Source organism: Rhynchophorus ferrugineus, unplaced genomic scaffold, assembly GCF_030347505.1.
Source record: "Rhynchophorus ferrugineus isolate W39M unplaced genomic scaffold, kcgeb_rfMv2 rfM2, whole genome shotgun sequence".
NCBI classification, from domain to species: Eukaryota; Metazoa; Arthropoda; class Insecta; order Coleoptera; family Curculionidae; genus Rhynchophorus; species Rhynchophorus ferrugineus.
The window spans coordinates 3,689,880-3,710,282 of record NW_027472581.1 but is presented as its reverse complement, the minus strand read 5'-3'; the positions used below and the strand labels follow the sequence as shown (position 1 = coordinate 3,710,282).

At 33.7% G+C, this 20,403-nt stretch overlaps 1 protein-coding gene across 6 annotated transcripts in view; it reads left to right on the top strand.

Annotated features, from left to right (window-relative positions):
* The window catches only part of LOC143190415 (uncharacterized), a 314,791-nt gene extending 294,659 nt beyond the window's left edge, over positions 1-20,132 (top strand). For 3 of the 6 annotated variants that reach the window (XM_076394673.1, XM_076394674.1, XM_076394675.1), the window contains 6 exons: positions 12,134-12,310; positions 12,699-12,770; positions 16,211-16,405; positions 16,874-17,108; positions 17,163-17,331; positions 17,402-20,132. In XM_076394673.1, the coding sequence (XP_076250788.1) occupies positions 12,134-12,310; positions 12,699-12,770; positions 16,211-16,405; positions 16,874-17,108; positions 17,163-17,331; positions 17,402-19,309 (2,756 nt within the window). In that variant the 3' untranslated portion in view covers positions 19,310-20,132. The remainder of the gene's footprint in view (positions 1-12,133; positions 12,311-12,698; positions 12,771-16,210; positions 16,406-16,873; positions 17,109-17,162; positions 17,332-17,401) is intronic. The other 3 variants (XM_076394676.1, XM_076394677.1, XM_076394679.1) reach the window with 1 other exon arrangement.
* Positions 20,133-20,403: the final 271 nt, after the last annotated feature.

The following is a 20,403-nucleotide window of genomic DNA, read 5'->3' as shown; positions in this document are numbered from 1 at the left end:
TTTAGCATGCGCTTCTTCCAAGTTAGACATCCGTCTAGATACATGCTCAGAAATTTAGCATCTTCTGTCTGGGAAAGTTGACATTATGCAGAGTAAGAACAGACATCAGAACTAATAATAAAACGTTGGTTTGCTGATTTCAAACGTGGTCGTAGAGACACCGATGATGCAGAACACAGTGGACGTCCAAATGAGGTGGTAACACTAGAAAACATAAAAAAATCCACAAAATCATTTTGAATGATCGAAAGGTGAAGTTGCGTGAGATAGCCAACATCGTGAAGATATCAAAGGAACGTGTTGGTTTTATATTGCATGAATATTTGACTATGACAAAGTTCTGTTCAAGGTGGGTGCCGCGTTTGCTCACTATTGACCTAAAACAAAAACGTGTTGATAATTCTGAGTAGAGTTTGGCCATGTGTAAAAGTTAAAAAATCGTCATCTGAGTGGACGGCATCTGGTGAACCTCGTCCAAAGCGTCGGAAAACAGAACAGTCGACTGGAAAAGTTATGGCCTCGGTATTTTGGGATGTGCTTGGTGTAATATTCATCGATTATCTTGAAAAGGGAAATACCATCAACAGTGAATACTATATAGCTTTACTGGAGCTTTTCAAATCTGAAATTGCAAATAAAAACGACCGCATATGGCAAAGAAAAAAATTTTGTTTCATCATAACAACGCACCGTATCACAAATCACATCAAAATCAAAACAATGGCAAAACTACATGAACTAAACTTCGAATTTCTCGCACATCCACCATATTCGCCCGATTTAGCTCCCAGCGACTACTGGCTGTTTGCAGACCTCAAAAATGCTCACCGGTAAGAAATTTCGCTCAAATGAAGAGGTTAAGGCTGATACTGAGGCCTATTTTCAGGCAAAAGATAAATCGTCCTACAAAAGTTGATGAAAAAAGCCAATTTTTCCGTGCCGTCTGCTTATGCGGCCACAGTAGTGATTTTTGTGGTCAGTAGATCAGCTATATATTGTACATCGGACCAAATACACAGCCTTGAGGAACTTCTGAAATCATAAAAAACTCCTGGACCTCATTCAGTATATATATCGTCTTGTTTTATGGTAAAATTTCTGTCAGTATGATAAGATTTTACCGACTAAAAGTGAAGATGAGGAAGAGGTTTTTTTAATTTCATCTAGAACTTTGTATGGGACACTTTTATTAAAGGCCTGGGATATGTCCAGTAATTCAATCGAACAATATATTTTGGCATGTAAATCGATATGTATTTCACCAATTTTTGCATTATTATGAATATTACATGTCCACCAGTGAACATCAGTCCTCGTCAACTCCCCCAAGCAGAGCATGTTAAATATATTGGTATGCATTCAGATCGACGCCTAACCTGGAAGAAGCACATACTCTCTAAACGGAAACAACTGGGACTAAAATTATATCAAATGTATTGGCTCATTGGACGCAAATCCAAGTTATCATTAGATAACAAGGTATTGCTGTATGAGTCTATACTCAAGCCCATTTGGACATATGGAATTCAACTATGGGGTACCGCTAGCAAATCTAATATATCCATCATTCAACGGTTCCAAAATAAGGTGTTGCGTGCTATTGTTGATGCTCCGTACTATATTTCAAATAAAGTGATACAACGCGATATTCCTCTAGAACCTATAACGAGTGTAATTCAACGTGTTTGTGTGAAGTACTTCGAAAGAGTGTCAGTGCATCCCAATGTACTCGCTAATCAGCTAAATATGCGACGTGATAACGTGAAGTGCGTAGACTAAAACGTTTAACACCACTTGATCTGATTACTGGACATATGTAGACTTTAGAATAAGCATTAGAATAAGACTAATTAATTAAGATAATATTTTATACAGAAGATTGCTTAATGAAGTGATTTTCTACATACCATGTATATATAATATAGACAGAAGAAATACTTATTGCCAATAGGGCAGATTGTGGACTCACCAAGAGCAATAAAAAAAAATTATGAATATTATCAATACTATTTCTACTGCCCTATAATATTATTAATATTATAGGGCAGTAGCAATAGAGAATATTAATCTTTTTATTTTCAAGAATTTTAATGTTTATTTATAAAAAATGTATTCCACTTACATCATTCCAGTTTTAACTAATATAAGAAAACCGAAACAACAAAATCGATTAAATCCTTTCATTCTCAATTATAAAGAGCTCAGTTTGATTTGTTGAGAAATCCGGATGAAAATTCCACGACGATTTACCGCAGAACATAAAAGACATTGTAGATATTTCCTGTGCGCCCGGAGAGTTCTAGTTTTCTTTTAAACTACTTCTGAATTATTCTTGACCCAGAGTTCTTTTCAACACGACAACTACTTCCGTATGCGATAAAAAATTAAGCAAAGGAAATGGCATTTTCCTGTTTTTTTTTGTTCTCTTTATATATGTTTTTTTGTCCTTATATTGATTGCAGAAGAAAAAATTAAAAATCCTCAGAATATGAGGTTGGTACATGAAAAATAATTCTTGTTTCTTTTTAAATTTTATATCAGTTAGTAAAAATGCGCTAACATCTGTTAAACAACCTAACCTAAATTTTAAATATAACGGTTTTGATGTTGCTCTATATAAAATTGTATTTTTCCAAGTAGCACTATTTAGTTTATACAGACGTTAATCATGAAACGCTCAAAATTATATTTTTAACAAAGGTATCTGCTGCCGAATCCCATCAATCAACAACAAACTGAAATCGGCAACCGATATCCGAGGTTTTCTATGTATCAAAGTTGGCCTAGCAGTTATCAACAAAAAAAAACTCCTGATAATCATAACCTAAGAGCCCTTTAAAATACTTATGAAAAAACCCGATATGTTGTAAAGTTGATATTAATAGATTGGTGTTAGAAAGAAATAAAATTACTACTGATATGAGTGGATTATTCGAAGAAAAACTTCAGTACTACTTCATGTTGTCCTACCTACTTGAAACTCGTAATATGCAGATACCAAGCATTGTTCCTTTTTTTGTGGTTATGTTATATTATATTATGGTTTATACCATAATATAGCAAAAAAAGCATATAATTACAACTACAATACTAACTTTCAAATGTTTGTGTGTGTTACATATTGTAGTGACAGTTATATATAAAAATGTATGTATTATATTTTCTTATTTATCTGAAAATTCCTTCTTGTATATCTGTCCTACATATAAGAGCAATTTGGGCATATTGAGGTTTGAAGACAAGGCTGAATGCTCTTTGAGGCTAAAACATGTTCCGGAATGTCTTAAGGTGTCAACACTTATGCTTGAAAAAACCTGACAAACCAGCAAATCAGATCTTATAGATCCTTATAATCCCTCAATAATCGACCAAGTTCATCTAGTAACAGCCCTGCAATAATGCACCTGCATTTGATCATCATGGCATTTGAAACTAATCCGCAAGATAAGCAAATTATTACCGTCATAGAGTGAATGAAAATTGAGTCAGAAATAATTTCTTTTACGAAGGTCGAAGAAGCTTCAGAAGCTTCAGAAAGATTGCATTGGGTGTTTAGTCAAAAGGGAACTGTTTATTATGAGCTGTGGAATCAAGCCAAGCTATTATTAATTTGGCTCTTTATTGCATATAACTAAAATGATTGAGGCAGACTACTGAAAAAAGTTCCAATTTGTGAATAGAATACAGTAAGAGTTGTCTTCCATCACGAGAGCATTATCTCATTAAAATATCAATCGATCAAAATTGTATTTACACAATTGATTAATGTTTGAAATAACATTTTTCTTAAATTTTTTCTAGTAACCTAAACCCTTCTCTTCTTTCCAGTGAGGCTCCTATTTGTACATTTTCGCCTATAGCAAGAATCTGAAACATTTTTCTGAAACGCTCAACAGTAGTATATCATTGTGATATTCCATCTTTTGGAATCTTTTCTGCATCTCTTTAATATCCTTGTGATATCGTTCACTTTGCTCTTCACTCACATCTTCCAAATTTCCCGGAAATTAATCGAGGTGAGAATGAAGAAAATAGAATTGTAGCGACCTTAAAGCATTTTATAATGTCGAATTTTACATCGTAGAATAACTGTCTACAAAATACTCATAAATATAATCCCAGATGTTGAACACGGGCGGGGTGCCAGCAACGCCAACTAGAACCCGATAACGAATAGCTGGCAACCCCGAGACGTTTATCTGGGATCCACCATCGAATGCCCAAGCCTCGTCTACAGGTAAACCTAGCGCCGATATCTTACATTTATTTCTGTTTCCTTAATACTTTATATCGCCAATAAATAACGGTCATATAATGTGAACACCACTGTTTCATTTCATTTTGGACTCATTAGACAACCAAAAGGTTAAGATGCTTTTAGCACTCCCTTGGCGATTTCTCCGTAGGGTCTTTATGATTGCTCAAAAATTTCTCTATAACTTCCTTATAAGTAATTAAAAAGTAAAACCCCTTCTTCTTGAGGATACGTCATGGCCGTCCTGAATTGTGGTTTAGTTATAAGCCGTCTTGTCTGGTACGACAAAAAAACCCTTCACCTTTACATCTGAGAGGTCTGGAAATTTGAGACTATTTATTTGAAGCAATCTCCATCTTTGGAAAGGGATTTTACAGATTGCTTCATTAATGCCAACTATATGTGCAGCGGTGGGAAAAGAACTTTATGTGGATGTACCAATGTTTCTTGGAGTAGGTTATTTTTACCAATTTTAAGCCCCCTCAGTGGCTAACCCCACTCCGACTTTGGTCCAGGAATTTGTTCGGTCTCTTCTATCCTATAAACGCAAGAGGTATCCGAATTTTATAAACGCTTGTTGTTCGAGCAGCATGCACAAGGTTTTAAAATAATCACGCACCTGCCAAGAACCAATCAAGTTCTTATAGATTCCTTTAAGGTGTAGAGAATGACCTACTCATTCTTGTAGACACGAAAACCGTCATTGTGAAGCCGTCATTGAACTGCTTTAAGACTTGTTTTTGTTGAATCTGTATCGTATGGGATCGTAGAAAAAAGTCATCAAAAAAGGATATCAAAATACAGAGAAATCACTTGGAAATACTCAATCTGCTTTTTTGTCGCAGACCTGTGTTACTAACTCATTATTGAACATATTTTTAGCTTCAATCATACCATAACTTGAGTACATAGTCTAAAACCGCAAACCTTTGAACATTTGCTTTTTTCGCACATTATCAGTTTTATATATTTGCTTTTAACATTGACAGGATATTTTATTAATTTTAGATAAATATAGAACATTCTTAAAACACTATTTATGACCGCATCTAAGGAAATATTGCGCAGTAATATATATGAACTCGCGATATTGAATTAGACGGTTAAAAGCCCCTCTTTTCGAAAACGTTATTTATCCAAGATCCTGTAATAAACCTTTGACATCTTCCGACTAGCTTAAAAAGATGTTTTTTCCACACAGACATCTTTTTTATATTCAGGAGCAATTTAATTTTCTTTTGCATTTTTATGACAGATTTCTGCTGATATTTTCATTATTCATTTTGCGTAGAGATAAAAATCTAACTTGGGTTTATACCTTATTTAAGATGTTCTCCGGATAAAGAACATTTGGTGTATAATGGATGCGCGAAGAAAACAACCGACGTTTTAGAAAATATATTGAATCCAGTAGAAGTAACCTCGTTTTTTTTTCTGTGAAAATTAATATATGCGAGCATTCTAATATATTAAGGCATACACTAATATATAATAATATACGGCCATTTCTAGTCTGGAAAAGAATAATGTAAATTTACACATTGTTTACTAAAACTAGCCTAAAACTTTTTATTAACTTTCATCTGACTTAATCGATTAACAGACAACTACAAGTAAGCTTTTCCACTGAATCACTTAATTTTCAAACATTTCGTTATTCCCATATTATTTTAACTATTAAAAAGTTTTGGCAAGTTTAGATAAATAACGATGTATGATGAAGTAAACAAATATGATCAGTTATATAATACATTTTTTGTAGATAAAATTAATCTGTCTGCTGTGAAAGAATAACCCGACGTATGCGAAAATTTCATCCTAATATAGATTAACACGTTCGCTACCGATCTGGGATCAAATACTTACCCTAACAGGTCATTTGAAAATTCCCGGCCTACCATAGTAAAACACATTTTTTTAGCAAAATTTGTTTTTTTATTCAACATAATTCCCTTTAGGGGTGATACACCGGACTGATTGTAGCGACCCTCCAACTTTTCGATACCATTTTTGTAGTACAATTTGTCATTTACTTCAAAATATGTTTCAGTTTCGGCGATCACCTTTTCATTCGACGAAAATTTTTTCCCAGCGAACATTCTTTTGAGATCTGAGAACAGGAAATAGTCGCTGGGGGCAGATCTGGAGAATACGGAGGATGAGGAAGCAATTTGACGCCAATTCATGGATTTTTGCCATCGTTTTCACTGACTTGTGACACGGTGCATTGTCTTGGTGAAGCAGAACCTTTTTTTTCTTCAAGTGCGGCCGTTTTTCGTCGATTTCGTCCTTCAAACGTCCAATAAAGTACTTCCTTTTTCAAGGCAGTCAATGAAAATTATTCCATGCACATCCCAAAATACAGACGCCATAACCTTGCCAGCCGACTGTTGCCTTTTCCCATGCTTTGGAGCGGGTTCATCGTATGCAGTCCACTCGGATAACTGTTGATTGGACTTCGGATTGAAATGATGGAACCATGTTTCATCCATTGTCACATATCGACGCAAAAATTCGGGTTTATTACGCTTGATCATCTTCAAACACTGCCCCGAATCACCAACTCATCGTTATTTTTGATCAAAAGTGAACACCCACTTTGCACAGAGCTTTCTCATGCCGAAATATTCGTGAATGATATGATGTACACGTTCAATTGATATCTTTATGTCTGCTATTTCATTCAATATCAATTAACGGCCTTTCGAAATCATTTTGTGGATTTTTTAAATGTTTTCGTCGGTAACGACCTCTTTTGGGCCTCCACTGTATTCACCGTCTTCGGTGCTCATTTCACCACGTCTAAACTTAGCATACCAATCCTTGATGGTTGATTTTCCTGAGACAGTGTCCCGAAACTCGGCATCAAGCCAAGTTTTTGCTTCAACTTTATTTTTCGCTTCAAAAAGCAATATTTTATCAACACGCGAAATTGCTTTTTACCAATTTTTTCACAATAACGAAAGTTGCTTTGCTCAAAATGCTATAATTCACAAACTAACGATCCGACAGCTATCAAATTTATACACGCATCTTTTGAGGGTTTGGGTTAACTAAAAAACATATGAATTTAATTCTAGTATCGCCATCTATATCTCAGGCCGGGGACTTTTCAATTGACCTGTTAGTTTGCATACTCATTGTTCTTATACATTTCTTATACAAGCTGGTCAAGATTCGTCACCCACTTCCTATGTAGACGGGTTTTCTTGGTTGAATCCCATATATTATTATTCGTTTTATAAGCGATATTAGCACAGTACCCACACTAATATTCAGCGCAGCAGCAACATGGTAAAAATAACTTTTAATAGAATTGCAACAACTTATAATATTTAATATCATCAATATTTACCTCGCTAACGGAATTTACGGGCAAAAGGGGGCCTTCATTATCCCGTTCCTATATTTCGAAATAACTTATTAAAGAAGCAATCAGTTTGTGACTCTGACTATATATTGTTATCGGCGTTTTTAACAAAAATAACCTTTGCCGGTTTATAACCTGTAGTAATTATGACTAATATTTTGAATAATTTTGGGTACGTTTGACAACCGGACGACTTTTACAGGCTAGTTCGGTTTCACGTTCAAACTTATCAGACACCATTATGTCTCTTTTGAACTAGAATAAAATGAGAAGGAAAATAATTTCTGATTGTGAAACGAATTTACAAATTGCGACGGGCAATACATTAAACCTCTTGATGACATATGTACAAAAAAACTTTTAATAAATTAGATATTACTTTATTTAATATTATATATCAAACTAGCGACCCGCCCCGGCTTCGCACGGGTGCAATGCTGATACTAAATTAAATACACTACAGAAAAAATATGAACGTTGTATATAAAAACATAGCGGCCCGCTCCGACTTTGCACGGGCATAAAATATATATGCCTATGTCACTCAATGAAAACATGATTAAAATCGATCCAGTATTTTTGGTTCATTCATTACTGCCCTTGGCCTGCACGCATTAAATTTGGAGTAAAACAATTCCTCTTCCCCTATACTTACTATGAAGATTTCCTGCTATCTTTGGAATATCTAAATTCATACAATTTTTATTACATTACACATTTTTAAACGCAAATTTTAAATTTGTAATATCTCCGAAAATATTTGTTTAATTTACATGCTGTAAGGAATCATATTGATCTATATTAATTGCACACTGTATTTAAGGTACTTAATTCGATAAGGATTAATGCCGTATTGCTTAAAATAGCTTCGTAAATAAGCCATTTTCTCACGTAAAAAGTAAACAATAAAAATGGTTAATGTGGGTTATCCCTAAAAGATAAACATATACCATCGCGGACTTTTTGTAGACCTTTTTATGGTGTACAATACTGTGGTACATTAATTTGATCTAACTCGTAGGGTTAGGCAGCGTTTTTGCTAGCACGATTTAAGCGCACATAGGGATATAGGGACAGAAAAGGCGACTTTGTTTTATACTATGTAGTGATAGTGATATATTGCTGGTCTTATATTGAAAATATTATCAAAACAAGTCCCTTTATTTTATTATGTGAAACAGTTGATTAACTTAATAAATAACTTAATAATCTTTTATAGTTTCTTTTCGTTATATTCGATTTTCTTTAATATCACACGCCCCTTGGTGATGCGAATAAGCCGAATGATTAACAAACGTTTCGGTAATAAAAGTATATTGTCGAAATCTGAATAAACGATAATTGCTAGATGTTGTTAAAGAAGTCTTACTCCCCGTGGACAACTCAGGCATTTTTACAATGTCGTTTTATGTCTGACAATGGGCCACGGGGGAATATTATGTGGAATCGCGAATAAATCCAGACCTTTGCCACCGAGAACCGCACCACATTTTAATATTTTAAGAAAGAGGCAATTCAATACCATTGTTGAAGATACCGCTTCGATACGGTTGCTCACCGAACCGATACTTTTTCCCGGAGTGATTGAATCCGTAATGTTTATGTGGCGGTATCGATTCTCGAAAAATTAGAATGCATATACTAATTTATTCTCGTTTATTTTGTATTATAATGTATCGATAAAACGAATTGTTTCGAAATAAATTGTAAATTTTCTGATATGAATAATTTTATGATATCGTATAGGTTGGCTTTTTATTTTATTTTACTGAATTTTGTTCATATAAAATATTTTAACAAGAAAGTTGAACCGACTTCAAGAAATAAATAAGCAACTCACTAAAAATTAAAATATAATCAAACATAGATTTTTAATACAAAAAAAAACGTTTTAAAATAAAATATGTACATAATAATTGTTGTAATAACTAAGTAAAAATAAACAAAAACCTTATTTAACCTATCTGCTACACGTATTTTATGTACCACTATATACACACAATTTAGATTAATACCTACCTAAACCTATTTCTCTATTTACAATATTATTTTAACTACTACCAACTGATGGTTTGAAGTAGGTGCCGAGCAGCAAATTAGATTTGTTTTGTGCATAATTTAATTTTGTGTATATGTCACAAAATTTTATTATTTTTTTTGTATTGTTTTTATCTGATCATTTGAGATAAAAGAAAATATGTGAAAACTTTGTACGTGCCTTTGATATTTGAGGGTTTCCCTCGATGTCCCCCCCTTTCCCCAATTAGATCCTCAATTGGTTCCAATGTAACCTTCTCTGAAGAGCACTTTTTCGAATAAAAAAGGAATTTTGAAAATCGGTCCACAATTGACGGAGAGATCGGCCAACATTCATTTAAAAATATATACAGCTGAACATAGAACCTCCTCCTTTTTTGAAATCGATTAAAAATAGACCGACATAGGGTACGATCTCCCATGTACAAGAGAGAATAAAGTATAAACGGTACAAACTAAACATTTAACATATTTCAATGTAGTCACCTCCGTGCTCTACACACTTTTACCACCGATTTGGAAGCTTGCATATTCCTTCTTCATAAAAAGTTTGAGGGCAAGTGATTATTTGAAGGGCGCAAACAAAATACAATCACAAGGTGACAAGTCATGGCAATAAGGAGGGTTTCCCAGCGCATTTCCCCCCAGTTTATTGATCATCAAAACTGCGGTGTGTTTGTTTAAAGCCAAGTTGATTAGTGATGATGGATTGGAGTGGATCTATAACTGATATACAGTTCTGATGAGATTTTTTCAATCCTTAACCGGCGATCACCTTCAATATGTTTCGACATGTGTCTGAATCCATCCCTGAATTATCTGACCCACGTATACACTTGATTCTGAGACAGTGTAGAATCCCCAAATTTTGCCTTCAAACGAGTGAAAGTTTCCGATGGTTTAACGCCTTCATTGGTTAAAAACTGTACGATGATTCGTTGTGCAACAGACGAAGGTATCTCGCGCTCATTCATGGCTGTACTGCGGACCATAGGATAATATATAGAATGTTAACTTAATACAAATAATTTCGAAATTGTTTTGCGTGGTCTCAGCAGGTAGGCACTGCGAACGTCATTTCGCTGAAATGTGTTACAATCTAATAGAAAACATAATATATCTCGTGGCAAATATAATCAAATTTATCTATAGCCCCTAACTATAGGGAAAATGCCCCTTTTTCATATTTCTTTAGTGCTATCAATTCAAATATGATGTATTAAAGTTATCTTTTTGTTCCCTCATACTGATAGCAGAAAAGCACAGCTGCAAGTCTGTGTCTGTTAATATTTGACTTACTTGTTCAACACAAAAATGTATTGCGGCAAGTTATAATTATTACTACAATGTTATTGTGAAAATTATGGAACGGACAATTAAAACAGTTAAATCATATGATATACGCCAGAATGGAGAAAACATGCCAGAAAGTAATACTTTAAAGAACGGCAACAAAAAATTAAAATGTATGATATATATAATAATTGCTGTTGTGCTTTTATTATGGTAAAATCGAGGAGTTAAAAAGACATCTTAAGCATCTATTAGTAATATAACAAAACAAGCATGACAATCTCTTGTCGATAAAATCAAGCTTATCTTGTTGGTCTACACCTTGTATTATATTATTTTGTATTAATGTATTTTATTAACATCCTATAACTTTGAAAATGTTATCTCGGTTAAGGAGCTTTAAGCCAAAATATTAATTATATTAAGTATCTACCAATATATATTTGTTTCAAGTTAATAAAGTTTTAAATTGATGGCACTTTAAAAACAACTTTTTAAAGGCTAATAAAAACGTTTCATGTAATATAATCACATTTACCTTCAATATAATTTTACCATTGTCTCATTTGAACACATTTTCGTTTTAACGTGTGGGTAATATTATCATGATTTCTTCTCTTGTATTCCTGCAAATAATAACATATATGAACACAAATGCTTTATTTAAATAACTGTATACATACCAGATAAAAGCAATGCTAAGTCTCACACACACATCCTTAATCTAGCTAACTTGAGTTGTTTCTTCCAAAGAAAACAATTCAATAATAAGCAATTCAATAATAGTGATTATATTTAAGACACAAAAATGCTAATCGTACTTTATGTCAGACACTCAAAAAGGGCACCATAAACAAACTGAAACAACCATTCGAGTTATAATAATCAGCCAATCTTTGCAGTATAAGCCTTTGTAGGCCAAAGCATTTTGCTAAAGTCCTGTAAAAATTCACGGTTAAAGCCAAACGCCTAATCTAGCAAAATAATTTGAAATTATTAATAAGAAAGAAAATAAAAATATTATTCGTGGAGTGTTAAACCATTCAAATATAGTTAAATTGACACAAAGCTATATTTAAAATTATGACATTGTTTGTATAACTTAAACTATACTGATTATTGAAATGTACCAATTATATTCAACACTATTAAAAATTGTGTTTTCTTTTCATTTTTAGTTTGTATAGTCGGTGACGTAGTGTATGGCGCCGAAGAACCAGTCCCAGCCGAGCAACCATGTTTAAAATGTCGCTGTCGACCTCCTGGTGTCCAATGCGAAACCGTTCAGTGTGCCAAAAAGGCAGGCTGCAAAGCGATTCATCGTCCCAACAGATGCTGCCCAGACTATCAATGCGGTACGTTCATAATTTTCCTTTAGGCCTATTTTATGCTTTTTATGAGTTACTTTATGTTCATAGTTAAAGCCACCTCTCGGATTTGTTTCAAGAACTTTTAATAATAAATAAATTAATAAGTTATAAGGGTCAGGTTCTGAATTTCATCGAAAAGCAACCAGTATTTTTATTTACCTTTCCTACATGCTAGATACGAGATTCTGGATACGAAATGTACTAATTTTTATTTCTTTTCATTCTCTTTTCAATATAACATTAAGTTAGTGAAAATGAATTTTGGTTCATCATACTAGATGATTTTAAAGTCGTGTATTTTCGTAACCATGCTGCTATTACTATTAACTGTTCACCAAGTTTCAATAGTTTATAATATACCACGTTACTCTAGTCCCACCAAAGACTGAGCATTGTCTTGCAGCCAAAACGATTTGGATTGGAGTAGATCGGTCGGCTTCGTCAGGTAATAAGCATGATTTTGCGCTTGATATTTTCAAAATAACTCCACTTTTCATCACTCGTCACTATTCGATACAGAAATGACTTTCAATCATACCTTTGAAGCATCTTTTCAATTTTCAAGCAATTTGAAGCAATACAGACAAATCGATTTTACATTTGTTTGTCATTCATGCCATGTTATTGATGATGCTTCTTCATTGGTGACCCATCTTCCCATCTTTTCTATTTTGCCCATTGCTCGTAATCGATCGCTAATCGTTTCTTGGGTCACATTTAACGCTTCTGCTAATTGTTTTTGAATTTGTGTTGGGTCTTAACGTCTCTTGCAGTTATGCATTTTCAAACTTTTTCGGTCTACCAGAACGTCCTTTGACTTGCACGTCGAAATCACCACTTTTAAGTTTCGAAATCACGCTTCACGTGTTTTTAATGTTATATAGAGTATGCTCACCGGAAGTTTCTACCAGCAAACGGCGACTCTCAGCGGTTTATTTTGGTTAAATATGAAAATATATATGGCAGACCCCAAAGAAACCTACGATCTGAACTTTCTACATTCACATCAGTGACTGGATTACTACTAATTACTGTTCATCGAGCATCATCCAGTTCATTCTTACTATCGCTCATATATAGCTGTCAAACACTGTAGATTCAGACTTGGTTTGAGAAGCATCAGAATATCATCAAACATATTTCCTGGACAGCACAATCGCTAGACTTCAACATAGTTGAATCGTTATGGGAAGTTTTAGAACAGAGGGTGAAGAGAAGATTTCCATCTCTAATATCATTGAAGCAATTGGCGGATATTTTAGTACAAGAATGGTACAACATTGGAGCTGACGACACAATTATTATGGCAAACGACATATCTCTGCCTAGGGCAGTAGATAAAGTACAAGTGGCAGTCAACAAAATCCACAAATGGACTAAAGATTGGAAAATTCAACTTAATAGCTCCAAATCTATTCATGTTAATTTTGCATTGCGACGAAATGATAAAAACGTAATTATATCACTCCCTAAATGAGCGATTCCTCAAGCAGAATCAGCTGAATACCTTGGCATCCATCTTGACGGTAGATTAAATTGGAAACATCATGTTCGACAAAAAGCAAAACACATTAAAACCAAAATAAAACTATACTGGTTAGTCAGGAGATAGTCTCAACTTGATCTAAAATCAAAGAGATTGATTTATCAGACAATCATAAAGCCAATTTGGACCTATGTGGTGTAAATATGGGGTTGTACTAAAAATTCAAATCAACTAGTCATCCAACGTTGCCAAAACAAAATTCTTCGGTTAATTACCGATGTCTATCACCATGTAACCAACGAAGAACTGCCCGATGACCTGGAAATTAAATAAGTTTTCGAAGTTATCCAAGATTTCGCCTTAAAACACGAAAAATCATAATCATCACTAAATCATATTAACGTGGAAGCAATACAGCTACTGGACAACGCGCAAGAAATCAGAATATTGAAGCGAACCAAACCATAGTAACATATATAAAGTATATATATATATATATATATATATATATATATATATATATATATATATATATATATATATATATATATATATATATATATATATATATATTTATATATATATATATATATATATAAATATATATATATATATATATATATATATATATATATATATATTATCTTGTTCTTCCCTTGTATAATTAATTAATGTTTGACCGAAGTTACTTTTTTCCCAACCCATTACTTTCCTACCTTAACGTGACTTGTGGGCTATAAGCTGAATATTACGGATAAAAGTAAAAACGAACCATTAACGAAACAGGAAAGCCAGACGGAGAACATTCAAAGGGAAGTTAAACAAAATTCACCTCAAACAACAAGTTTTTCTTTACTTTGCCATTAGCATTTTCATAAAAGGCATTTTATCTGGCTGCGTTTCCCTAGCTTTTGAAGAACCTAAAGCCGACTTGCTTTTTATCTGTTTCTTTGATGTATTCGAATCCACTGAAATATTATTGTTCATCCGCCAACCGTTTAATATATAAATAATATGTATTTTAACAAAATTGTAAAGTGAAAAACATATTAACCAGGCTTTGAGTTATCACTCTCACTCTAAATCAAATTAGAAAAAACACTAATACACTATTAGTTCTAGAAATTCTAGAAAATTACAGTTCTGGAAAAATATGTCATGCACACAAGGTTGCCACTTCTCGTAAATTATACGTATATCTAAAGAATATAAAATAAATAGAAATCTAGTTAATTTAGAATCAACAAATTAGCCTAAAATTTCCCTTAAAACTCTATTTAAATTTTTTCTGCAGTATTTTCATTTTCTATAATATAATAAATGTAATATGAACCTTTTACAAACACATTTAATTTTAAAGTAATTTTGAAATTACAAAAGAGAAAATGAACAATATGTAGCATAACTAACATAATTTATTTATCAATATATAAACATTACAATAAGAAACCAAAGTTATAAGGTCTAGTCCACAAGCATCCATGTATCTTTAAAATCACCGAATAATATATCTATACAATTATTCAATTCATATTCAATTACATTGTTCAACAAACAAAGTTCAATCATATCCTTGCTAAAATGCTCATTTCTGTTTTCTTTTTGACATCATTTACTCATACTTCAACTCTTGTAGCGTCACTTTTATGCCTTGTACCTGTGGAATTTAATCGATTTGCTTGCAGAATATCTTTACGAGGCAATAAGTCTAATCCTTCCAAATTGCTGCTGCTTAAATTATCTCCGATTTAATCTAATATAGCATCCATTGGTATTTAGCTTCTAAGTTGACTGTAATTACATTCCTATCTGATTTTAATAGAAATAACTTACCAAAGTCATTTCCATGCCCTACATATGTTAAGTATAGTTACATTAAGTATAGTATTTTGCATTCATGTCCTTTTTGTGTCAGTTTTATACCAGCCAGACAATGACAATTTACTTTTATTCGATTTATTGTATTCTACCTTTTGTTCCTAAATGACAACGTCGCAAAATCAGGTGAAAAGAGTCGAAGTTTGTCGAATGACCACTGGGCGCGTTTGTGAATAGTCATTGCTTGGTGCATATAGCTCAAATAATAATTAAAATTCAGTTCATAATAGAATACAACTAAAATATTGCTGTTACAAAGGCAACATTTAAGGTGTAAGCCACATCATCAATTATTTTGGAGTTTTTAAGAGGTTATGTTGCCAGGATTACTGCAACGAAGCACTCAGTTCAGTTAAAAATAAAAACAAGTAATGGTAAATGTCTAAAACTGGCAACTCTTGAAATTATTATGTATGTCGTAACAATTCGAACATTATAACAAAGATTATAAGAAATTAAATGATAAAACGCGGAAAACTCACCCCGATACATTATAGTCATTTTTTTCAAATTGATTTCAGAATGTGAACACAATGGAAAAATATATGCCAATGGTGAAAAGTTGGAAACAAACCCTGGTGGAGAATGTAAAGTCTGCTATTGTAGAGGCGGTGAAATACAATGCGCTGAGGTGTCTTGCTATATACGAAATGATTGTGAAGGCAAGCGTGTACCTGGAACCTGTTGCCCCAAATACGACCATTGTCCACCAATTGGTAAGTTAAATATACTCATTATTACATATATTACCTGTGTATTTTATTATTGCATTACATTACTACCTAAAAATTAAAATATATACTACAGCTGTCTAATATAATTGATATAAAATACAAATTGTGCTAACCACTCCAAATTGAACAATCTATTTACTAAAATAAAATAAACTTTTAAAACCTATTTGGTTACATAAACTTATGATATAATGGCGAAGTCGCTGGTAACTACCATTTATTAAATAATTTTTATTATTATGAGATCTCTATTTATTGCACCGACAGAGTACTAGGTTGTTCAATAATTTTATCGATTTATAAGTTAAACATGCTATTTTATGATATATAGAATAATAACCATAATATCATTTCAATAAAATACAATATAAAGAATACCGTTTAATTTTTCTGGCGTTTTAAGCAAATATTTACTATTAGATGATCCCGCAAATTATAATCATATTTCAGATTCCGTTCTGAATCGAAGTTCAACAACTGAAATACCCACAAATACCTTGAAACCCCTTGTTCTTGAACTGTGGAAGGATGCATCCACCAACAGCACGCAAATCCCTCAAATCAGCACTCCGAGCGTAAACACCATCCCAGAAGAAAATAATAAAGTACCCGACACAGAAGATATTACAACTATTGCGCCCACTTTTGCCGAACTTCCCAACAAAGATGAAGGAATGTTACCAAGGTAGAGTCATTGTGCTAACATCTGGTTTGAGTTACCATTATTTTTGCATTTCAGAATCACAATACAGGAAATCATTCCCGAGAGGAAGGAAATACCGATAACAGCTCCCCCTAAGAACTTTATAACCGACCTTCAGGGGACTCTGTTGATCGAAGAAGCCATACCCACAAGCGAAAACACGTCGAATGACCTGAACATTGATACCGATCCTGAATCCAGCGAGGTAATAACATTTTATATATATGTATATATATACTCCACATTACCAATAAATTTCTAATCAAATTATGTAGGTTTCAGAAGTATTCCAACATCCCCCTCCAATATTGAGGATTGGCGACAAATTACTGTTTCTTAAGAAAGGAGAATTGGTTCCGGAGAAGGATACCAGCAGCCCCCAGACAGTAATCACCATCATCGGCGCGGAAGGCTTACAAAGAGGAGGGGTGGAGGATAGCTTGGAGATACACGAAGTTAAAATCGACCCCGAATCCAACATCCAGCACATCAGCAAGGAGGTTATCGAACCAGAACTGGAAGTTACGTCCGAGAATGACGCCGATATAGAAATTGAAGCTTTGCCAACCACACAGCCTGAAACTAAAAAAGAAGATCCGGAATCCAATGATTTGGAGCTAAAATTCGCTGAAAGCACTCATATACTCAGTTTACTGAAGAAAAATAATCCCGGCACCGAAAGTAACATTGTTGTTAACAGCAGCACAGAACAACTACCACAAAAATCAGAAAACCCGACAACTATAATGAGCAGTATCGATAAACCACACCCCACCGAGGATAATTCCGCCATTACGACCACCCTTCCTGAAATAACCACCGACTCTATAGACATAGTTACTAGTCCATCGTCAACGTCATCAACAGAAGCTTCAACAGAAATCGCCAAAGAAACTTTGAAACAAATCGATCTCATATCCGATCAGAACCCTGCTTATCCTCCCCTCCCCGATGTGATGCCCGAAGTAGGCGATGCATCCCAGAAATTCGAAATCGAACTAGAGAACGACAACGCTACGACAATGGAAATAAAAATTTTGCCGGAGGTTTTCGGTTTCCTTAATAACAAAACTCAAGCCGAGAAAAATGCCTCCCATTCCGAATGGTTAAAGTCCGGTGATGGTTCCGATTCGATACCAACCTACAATTACAAGGAGCTGGAACTTCCGGAAGACCTGCTGAAACAAAAGTCCGCCATCGATGAGGACGAAACCACCACCACCGAAAGAGCCTCCATCGAATCCACTACCAATGATGATTTAGATATTACGAAAGCAGCACTGAATAACAACGCAACCAACGACCAAGCTTCAGACATGGGGCCACAATTAATAGCCGAGGTTCGTATAGACGATTTAAAGGGTCCCTCGGAAGACACGGGTCCTATCATGGAGATACCCAAGGAAACCGAAGATTTGTTAAAAGAAACTTTCAAAAGCGTTACGAATATGTCGGACGTATCAGACGAAAAAGACATCCCTCTGAGATCCATCGAAAGTTTGGAACTATTCGAGAGCAAAGAGCAAACAACGCCAAAAATCAATTTTTCTTCAATAATAATTGATGAAAACGCTAGCGCCGAGAAGGCCAAGGAAGAACCATCCTCCGAGGCTGGCGATATGTTAATGAGTGCTTCCGGAGTTGAACTGGGAAGTGTTGAAATAGCTAATCCCGATACCAAGTCGATATCCTCAGAGGTAGAACTATTGGATAAAACTAAGAGTGCTGAAGTCAACGTAGAGGTTATGAAGAATGATAACGAGAAAGACGTCGAGTTTATAAACGTCTTGAATACGCCAAAACCAACCAAATCCGACAAGATCGAATCCAGTACATACGAACTACTTCCGACACCGGAAGAAACCAAATCTAAAATTTCGAAACGAGATGTTAGTCCTAGTACACACGAACGTGATATATTTAAAGAGCTGGAGAAGGAATTAAACTCGGAATCGGCCATATCTTCGAAAACCGAAACGGAGGAAAAGGCGGAAGCAGATCAGATTTTTAAAGAACTTCTTGAGGAATCCAACGGCGAAAAGGTCAACACAAGGCTCAGCAGAGATCAGCAAACAGCCAACAGCGTAGGCAACGCTGTCGCTGGTCTACTTTTTAAAGGAAAGTCTCCTGACCCAGGAATATTCACGTTAATTGGAAGATTATTCACAAACCAACAAGCATAAATGCCCTTCGGTCTCTGATAAATTAATGCAGATCGATAAGAGGTGAATAGGATGTAAAGATTTATGTTATTTATGTAATAGATTTTTGGTATAGATAATACACTAGTATGAGGTAATGTGTGTACCAATTGTTTGGTAATCGAGAAAGCTTTAGAATTTTTGCCAATTAACTGTGAGATTTTTAGTGGATAAGATAATTTTTTATTATTTAATTATAGATGTTTTAAGATATTTATAACCAGAAAAATGGCTAAACTATTTCACATACATTTATATAATGAAAATATATTTAAAAAAACGTTGTTTTTATGTAATACTATTCGTTGCCATTGTGAGGTGTAATTTGCCAAATTTAGACGTACATTTTGGAAATGTCTCCTATTGATATTATTTATAATGTAGTTCATTTACCTAGGTATTGTGACTAAAGTATATTTTAATAGTGTAAAAAAGACACATCTATTTATATGTACATCGCACATTAGCATTTAGGGACATGCTCACAAGTAGAACATATAGACTTATAAGATAGACTTGTTAATTAATAAGTTTATTCGGCAAAGATATAGGTAATTTTAAGGTAACATATCTACTTGTTGTTTATATTTAACAGTTTATTGCCAAGAAGTCCAAATTATACTCGACGTGTTATTAAGTGATCGTAATTTTAACAGTTAATACTCTTTAAATTTGACGTATTATTTACTGAAGAACTCTACGCATTATTTATGTTTTTTTTCCTATAGCTATTGAGTATTTCTTGATTATTTATAATTGAAAATAAATAGCCGATGGATGAAATAAATGTTTTTATTATAATGAGCATCATTGTTTTATTACTGCGCTAACAGTCAGTACTCATTTAAAAAGTATACAAGAATAAAATTACATTATTCTTAACAAAATAAACTACTTTGCCTTGCAAAACAAATTCATTTTCTTATCTATCCATGTCATGTCTTTGTTGTTTGCCTAGTAGATTTGATGCGCAACATAGACATTTTGATTAATGCTTATATATATATATATATATATATATATATATATATATATATATATATATATATATATATATATATATCCAACTCCAACAC